An 8,966-nucleotide genomic window follows, 5' to 3' on the forward strand; every position below is an offset into this window, starting at 1 on the left:
TTATCTCGTCATGTACTTATGGTACTCCCCACAGATGCAGAGAGAGTGTGAGGGTTTATTGCAGGCTTGTATTATGGATCCACGTTACTATGGCCTGAGAGGTTGAGATATAGACTTCTTACGAGAAGGTTGTGGACACTCACGGCAGATTGTATACGACGGGGGAGAAGCGGCCTCGACATTATGGCAGATTCAGCGGTGCCCCGTCTGGGGGCAGAGGTCAGTTCGTGAGGGGCTAGTCTAGCAGGCTTGTGTATTTAGCACTACCGCCCGTGCTCCGGCGCGGCCCTACATCAACGCCATGCTAGAGAGTACCTACCATCCACCGGCTATTAAGGGTTCCTCTAGTGGGTATTTCGGTCACCAAGGTTAGACTCAGGGTTAACATTATTCTGTATCGAGGGGTTGTTACAAGTGCGGGGAGCTTGGTCACATGAGGAGGTTTTGCCTAGGCTTCAGGGCAAGGCAGTACAACAGGCCTATCAGTCCATGATCACTGCACCAGTTGCCAAACATCCCATCCGACCAGCCAGATGCAGAGGGCAGGTAGGTAGGGGTCGCCTTAAAGGTGGAGGCTAGCCAGGTAACGCTCCGGCTAGGTTCTATGCCTTTCCAGCCAGATCAGATGTAGTAGCCTCAGACGCTGTGATCACAAGTATTATTTATGTTTGCGATAAGAATTCTTCGGTACTATTCGATCCAAGGTTTACTTATTCATATGTGTCTTCTCTATTTGCTCTTTATCTGTATGTCTCTCGCGAGTCCTTGGGTGTTCATGTATATCTGTCCTTGCCGGTGGGTGATTCCGTTTTTGTGGATCATGTATACCGGTCATGTGCTATGACTTTCTGTGGTTACGAGATCAGAGCAAATCTTCTGTTGCTTGATATGACCGAATTTGAGGTCATCTTGGGCATGGACTGGTTGTCTCCATACCATGTTGTCTTTGATTGCCATACCAAGACTGTTATCTTGGTGATGCTAAAGTTTCCTAGATTGGAGTGGAGGGATTCATCTATTAGTACATCTAGCTGGGTTATCTCTTTCTTGAATGCGAGATATATGGTCGAGACGGGTTGTTTGACCTATCTGGCTTATGTTTGGGATACTGCTGTGGAGACTCCCACAATTAATTAAGTTCCCGTAGTGTGGGAGTTCTCCGACGTATTTCCTTCTGATCTACCAGGCATGCCACCAGATCATAATATCGATTTCAGTATTGATTTGGTGACAGATACCCAGCATATCTCTATTCCACCGTACTGCATGGCTCCAAAGGAGTTGAAGGAACAACTTGAGAAGTTATCATTATGAATAAGTATTTATTGGCAAGCATTGATGATTTATTTGATCAGTTACAGGGTGCTAAGGTGTTCTCTAAGATCGACCTGAGGTCTAGGTATCTTCAGCTAAGGATTCCTGCTTTGGATGTTTCGAAGATGACTTTTTGGACTAGATATGGGCACTATGAGTTTCTAGTGATGTCCTTTGGCTTGACTAATGCCCCAGGGACATTTATGGATTTGATGAATCTGGTGTTCAGGTCATATCTTGAATCATTTGTCATTGTCTTCATTGATGACATATTGATCTACTCGCGTAGTATGGAGGAACACGAGCATCATTTGAGGGTTATGCTTTAGACCTTGAGGGAATAAAAGCTATATTCTAAGTTCTCCAAGTGCGAGTTTTGGTTAGATTTTGTAGCATTCTTGGGGCATGTAGTATCAAGTGAGGGTATTAAGGTAGATCCCAGGAAGATCAATGCAGTTTAGAGTTAGTGTCGTCCTACCACAGTGACCGAGATCAGGAGTTTCTTAGGGCTAGCAGGTTATTATCGTCAGTTTGTGGAAGATTTCTCGTCCATTGAAGCTCCTTTGACTAGATTGACTCAGAAGGTTGCTCCGTTCAGATGGTCCAATGATTGCGAGGCGAGCTTCCAGAAGCTCAAGACCGCATTGACTACAGTATCGGTGTTATTGTTACCCTCCGGTTTGGGGATGTATACTGTGTATTTTGACGCTTCACGCGTTGGCTTTGGTTGTGTATTGATGCAGGAGGGCAAGTTATTGCATATGCTTCACGTCAACTGAAGCCCCACGAGAAGAATTACCCGGTGCATGATTTGGAGTTGGTCACGATAGTTCATGCTCTCAAGATCTGGAGGCATTATCTTTATGGGGTGACGTGTAGGGTCTACACCGATCACCACAGTATACAATATTTGTTTAAGCAGAGGGACCTTAATCTGAGGCAGTGCAGGTGGCTTGAGTTACTAAAGGATTATGATATTACTATCCTCTATCATTCGGGCAAGGCGAATGTGGTTGTGGATGCCTTGAGCAAAAAGATCGAGAGTATGGGTAGTTTTGCATTCATTTCAGTAGAGGAGAGGCCATTGACTTTGGACATTCAGTCCTTAACTAACAAACTGGAGAGATTGGATATTTCAGAGCCCAGTCGAGTTCTTGCATGTGTTGTGGCTCAGTCTTCTTTATTTGAGCGGATCAAGGCCCGTCAGTACAATGATCCGCAGTTGCTGGTTCTTAGAGGGATGGTGCTATGTGGTGGTGCCAAAGTGGTTGCTATTAGTGACAATGGTGTTCTACGACTCCATGGTCACCTATGTGTTCCTAATGTTGATGGCTTGAGGGAGACTATTCTCGATGAGGCACACAGTTCACGGTATTTTATTTATCCAGGTGATATGAAGATGTATAGTGACCTAAGGCAGCATTATTGGTTGCGACTGATGAAGGACATAGTTGAGTGTGTGACGAGATGTCTAAATTACCAGCAGGTTAAGTATGAGCACCAGAGGCCAGGTGGCCTACTTCAGCAGGTGGTTATACCGGAGTGGGAGTGGAAGCACATCATAATGGACTTAGTAGTTGGGTTGCCGCGGAAGTTGAGGAAATTTGATGCCATTTGGGTCATTATCGGTAGGTTGACAAAATCGGAGCACTTTATTCCGATAGTGACTATGTACTCTTTAGAGAGGTTGGCCAAGATTTATATTCAAGAGATTGTCTGATTGCATAGTGTGCGGATTTCCATCATTTAAGATAGAGATCCTCAGTTTACTTCACATTTTTGGAGAGAAGTATAGAGTAAGTTGGGTACCTGGGTAGAGCTCAGCAAGACTTTTCATCCATAGACAGACGGGCAGTCGGAGCGGACAGTTCCAATTCTGGAGGACATGCTCATAGCATGTGTGATTGACTTTAGAGATGGCAATGAGATCGATTCTTACCTTTGTCCGAGTTTGCTTATAACAACAATTATCAGTCCAGCATCGATATGGCTCCATTTGAGGCTTTATATGGTCGGCGAGGCTAGGTTATATGGTACTGATTTGGTAAAGGATGCCTTGGATAAGTTAAAGTTGATACATGAGCAATTTCGCATAACCCAGTCCAGACAGAAGAGTTACGCGGATTAGAAAGCGCATGATTTATCATTTATGGTGGGCGAGAAGGTTCTCTTAAAGGTCTCATTGATGAAGGGTAACATGAGGTTCGGAAAGAAGAGCAATCTGAGTCCGAGTTTCATCGGTCCATTTGAGGTGTTGGAGAGGTTGCTTACAGGCTTGCTTTTCCTCCCAGTCTATCATGAGTTCATCCAGTTTTCCACGTGTCCATGCTCCGGATGAACCATGCCGACATGTCACATGTGTTAGATTACAACACAATTAAGCTAGATGAGAACTTGGATTATGAGGAGGAGCTAGTTTCCATTGTTGCTAGGAAGGTCTGCCAGTTGAGTTCTAAGAAGATTTCAGCGGTAAAGGTCTAGTAAAGGGGTCAATCAGTTGAGGAGGCAACTTGGGAGACCGATGAGGACATGCAGAGCAGATATCCACATTTATTCAGCACTCTAGGTATGATTCTAGACTTGTTCGAGGATGAATGTTTGTTTACGAGGTGGAGAATGTAACGACCCGACCGGTCATTTTGCTTTATATATTCTTGTTCCCCTATTTAAGACTTCTCGTATGTGCTATTACTATTTTATGACTGTGGGGATGGTTGGTTTGGTTTTGGAAGGGTTCGGGTTGAATTCGGAACACTTAGTTCCTTATTAGTGGCCTAAGGTGGCCAAGTTTGACTTGAATCAACATTTTGAGTAAACAACCTCGGAACCAGGATATGATAGCTCCAATAGGTCCGTATGATTAATTTGGACTTGGACGTATATTCGGATCGAGTTTCGGGTGATCCGGGAGCGTTTCGGCGCTTAATGTTAAAAGTTGGCATCTTGAAGGTTCTAGAATTTCTTAAATTTGGTTTGAAATAGAATTTGGTGTTATCGTTGTTTGTTTGGGGTTCTTTGCCTTGGAATATGTTTGTATGTTGATTTTTGACATATGCACAAAATTTGACGTCATTCCGAGTTGTCTAAGTATGATTCATCGCGTTCAGAGCTAGTTGAAGAAGTTTGAAGTTCATAAGTTGATTAATTTGGTTTTAAGGTGAGATTCTTAGTTTCAATATTGTTTAATGTGTTTTGAGGCTTCAATCAGGTCCGAATAATATTTTTGAACTTGTTGGTGTAGTTGGACGGGGTCCCGGGTGTGTTTCGAACTACACGGAGTTAAGTTCAAAATAGCAGATTTTCTGCTACTGGTTTCTTTCTTCGCGAGCGCGAACGGAGTCTCACGTTTGCGATGAAGGATTTGGGGCAGGGGTGTTTTGTTCTTCGCGTTCGCAATCATTGGGTCGCGTTCGTGAAGGTTTAAGACTTGTGACCATCACGTTCGCGATAGGAGGTCTGCGTTCGCGTAGAAGGGACTGGGTCTAGGGGTCAGTGGGTCATTGCAGGTCGCGTTCGCGAAAGGCAGGTCGTGTTCACGATGCTTTGGTTGGGCTAGACTTCGCGATCGCGAGGACCTGGTCGCTTTTGCGAAGAGGCTTTTCCAAGCCTTGGCAGATTTTGCCTTCGCGATCGCGAAGAAGGGCCACTAGGCAGAACATATTTTAAAAATCGGGACTTAGGCTCTTTTCTCTCATTTTCACTTTGCTTGGCCATAGCTTCTTGAGGTATGTAATATCTACATAATGTGAGTTTAAAAATTATGGGATTGAGTTGAAAACCTAGATTTTGGTAAAAATGTGATTAGACCATGAAATTGATTATGGAATTGAGTAGAAATTATATATTTGAGTTTGTAAGGTTATGAGTAATATTATTCCACGAAAATTTTCAGAATCCGAGCATGTAGGCCCGGCGTGACTTTTAGAAATTTTTCAAATTGAGTTTGATAATTACTCAAATATTTAAATTAAGAATTTTTGGGCATATATTGATTAGTTTGTACGACCTTTGGTTAGTTTCGAATTGCTCGGCATCAATTTGGGACAACTAGTGAGGTTGAAGGGCCGAGTAGTGGACTTGAAAGTGAGGTAAGTCTCTTGCCTAACCTTGTAAGAGGGAATTAACCTTGTAGGTATTTAAATTGTTATTTTTTAATAATTATGGGTGCTACATACGCACGAAATGACGAGAGTCCGTACGTGGCTAAAATTATGCTTATGTCCGGGTAGACTTAGGACTTTATCATGTAATACTTGTATTATTTGAACCTAACTTGTTACTTTAATTAGTTGAATTTATAATCGGAATTTGACTAGGTATTATGTTAGACCGAGCTTTGTCACTTTGAGTTTTGGCGGAATATTTGATTGTTGATAGAAAATCATGCTCCTTTATGTGCCTATCATGGTGTTATAAAGGTATGTCCCATAGTCCGAAGAGTCTTCTCATTCTTGTGGATCGGGCTAAACGACTCGGATATATATATATATATATATATATATATATATATAATATATATATATATATATATATATATATAATGAGTTGCGTCCATGAATCGGGCCGTACGACCTCACTAGTGTATATACACGATTATTATCGATCGGGCCGTACGACCTCGGCATAACTCGTGCGTTATATCACTAGGAGTTCGAATATACCTGATATTTCCTTCATGACTTGAGAATTTATATCTACTTGATGATTATTATTTGTAGAAATGGAATGTGATATTTCTAGTATATATTGATGATTTTTGTCTATTAATATCACCATTCACTCTTATGTTTTAATCGTGCTTTACATTACCATGGATTTCTATACTTAGTTTATTTTTAAATAAAATTTATGATTTTAAAGGTAAAAAAAAATGAATAATTAAATGGAAAGTTCACTGTTGGCTTGCCTAATGGCGACGTTTGGCACCATCACGACCTATAGTGGGAATTTGGTCGTGACATGCCCACTGGTGTATTGCCCCATGTGACTGAAATAGCTCTTGACATTCATGATTCATAAACTCTTTTCCATTGTCTAATCTAATTACCTTCACTCTTTTGGTAAATTGAATAAGCATTAACTGTAGAAATCTTCTCAAAACAACCACAATATCACTTTTTAATTTTAACAAATATATCCATATCATTCGAGAATGGTCATCAACAATAGTCAAAAATAATTTATTTTCATTAAATATTTGTACACTATATGACCCTCATACATCAATGTGTATCAAGTCAAACACTGCATTAGCTCTAGTAGTATTATTTTTGAAAGGTAATCTGGTGTGCTTAGCTATGGGACGCACAATACAATCTTTTAAAGCTTTTCTACAAGCATCTACAAACAAGTGAAATGCTTGGTTTATTGTTCCAGTTGAAGCATGTTCTAATCTCTTGTGCCACAGTCCAATATTTTTGTCTTCTTTTCTGACAGAAAAATCTTGTGTTATATTCAATAGACCTTCAGTAGAAGCTTGAGGGAGCATTAGGTAGAGTCAGGGAGCATTAGGTAGAGTCCTCTTTGTTCTCTACCAATCCCCCTCACCTCCCCACTGCAAAGGTCCTGAAATATATAAAAATTGGGGTAAAAAGCAACCATACATTTCAACTCTTTAGTGAGTTTGGAAACTGACAGTAAATTGTACTTAAAATTTGGAAGACAAAGCACATTGTCCACTATGTCTCCATTACTTAGCTTACATGATACTATATGATTCACATAGGTCACACCTTCATTTGGTAAATGAAACTTTTTTGCTTCTCCTTTTTTAAGTTTGATCTTATTGAGCAACAAATTAGCAGTAGATATCATATGATTTGTCACACCAATATCAATCATCCACTCTTTTCTACCTATATCTACTAGAAAGGTTTGATCTTATTGAGCAACAAATTAGCATTAGATATCATATGATTTGTCACACCAGTATCAATTATCCATTCTTTTCTACATGTCTCTAGTAGAAAGGCATTGGGTGTACATGCCATGTTAGTTGAACTTTCCCCAGCATTTTCTCTGTTGAGTAACTTCAGGATCTGAGTATATTGATCATGAGTGAATAAAAGGCCTTTTGCTCTTGTTGCGACCTAGAATCGCAATTCGCATCGCTCGGCTTCACACAGAGTAGTATCTCTGGTCCTCTCAATTGCAGAGAAATCAACACTAGTCCTGAATTATCATTGGCATTCAAAAATAGTGGATGGTTATGACTTAGCTTTTTTGGTAATTCGTCGTCAAGCGATATCAATTGAACGCACCTGCAAATTCCGGCAAAAATCTCCGATCATATGAGATGTCCATACTAGTAGCCCGTCGGCTATGATACCACGTTGATAATCACCATTAATGACCTACTTCACTTGAGCTGAGAACCCTAGCAGCAACTAGTGAATGAGAGTGATTAAAAAAGAAAGCAGAACATGTCAATTGTGTGTTGAAAATGAAAAATATGATTCTCATTATTGAAGAAGAGATACAAAGTATTCTTATATACACATATTTTAACCTCTACTGACAGTTTTCAACAACTAACACAACAACTTAACTAACTAATACATAATTAGCTACTAATTATATCCTACAGACACGTGTCCCTCAAGTTACTTCATCTTCAATAGTTTCTGCGGAAGAACTTTCCAGCTTCAACACAAGTGTCTTATATCTATCGGATTTTTAAAAGTTGTAGGGGTTGTTTGGTTGGGAACAGGTTATCTCGAAATTATAATGATGAGATTATAATACGAAAATTAAATATACGAGGAATTAGATTTTTAGTGAACATATTTTTATTGATAGATATTTGGTGTATTGAAATAAAAATGAAATATATGGGATATAATATAAAACATATGTTTGGTGAATAGTGTATGCTAGATAAGTCGGGATAAATTGTATTTTCAATTTTAACCTTCGGTTTTTTAAAAGGACATTGAGGAAAGAGCTTGGACAAGGACATCTTTATTATTATACCGTATTATCCCGAAATTATTATTTCTATTTAATAGAGACCGCTGGAACATGAACACACTAGAGTTATACATGAACAAAACTACCCAAACGAACACAACCAACCAGTCAGAATTCTAATCTACATCATATTCCATTAACATGGCCATCTTCTTATCAAAACAAGTTACCAGAAAGAGCCACATAATAATGCAAAGTTTGCAAATAGCAGGTAGATGGTGAATATGCCTAATTCTCAATAATGCACAACAACACGTAGAGTTTAAACTCCTTATGCACTTTATAAATGCTTACAGTTGACCGGGGTTGAAGACAACAACAACAACTCAGTATAATTCCACTAGTGGGGTATGAGGAGGGTAGTTTGTACGCACATCTTACCCCTACCCTGGGGTAGAGAGGCTGTTTCCGATAGATCCTCGGCTTCCTCCCTCCAAGAACTTTCCACCTTGCTCTTGATGTGACTCGAACTCACAATCTCTTGATTGGAAGTTGACCGGCGTTCAAGCTTGACCAAAAAAGCCTGAACGGCGGCGCTCAAACTCCAAAAAAAGCTCCTGGAGTTTAAAGTAATAAAGGCTAAAATTCATGATTTAAAAAAAAAATAGATGGATATAGTAAAGTGAACTCAAACTCTAGGAAACGTTCCTAGAGTTCCAAGTAACGAAGGTTCAAAATCATGA

The 8,966-nt window shown here is 40.1% G+C and overlaps 1 protein-coding gene across 1 annotated transcript; it reads left to right on the forward strand.

The window, feature by feature from the left end:
- Window positions 1-2,359: 2,359 nt before the first annotated feature.
- On the forward strand, window positions 2,360-3,034 carry LOC138892733 (uncharacterized). The gene has a single exon (XM_070176469.1). The coding sequence runs from the start codon at window positions 2,360-2,362 to the stop codon at window positions 3,032-3,034; it is 675 nt and encodes a 224-aa protein (XP_070032570.1).
- Window positions 3,035-8,966: the final 5,932 nt, after the last annotated feature.

This window comes from Nicotiana tomentosiformis, chromosome 5, assembly GCF_000390325.3.
Source record: "Nicotiana tomentosiformis chromosome 5, ASM39032v3, whole genome shotgun sequence".
NCBI classification, from domain to species: Eukaryota; Viridiplantae; Streptophyta; class Magnoliopsida; order Solanales; family Solanaceae; genus Nicotiana; species Nicotiana tomentosiformis.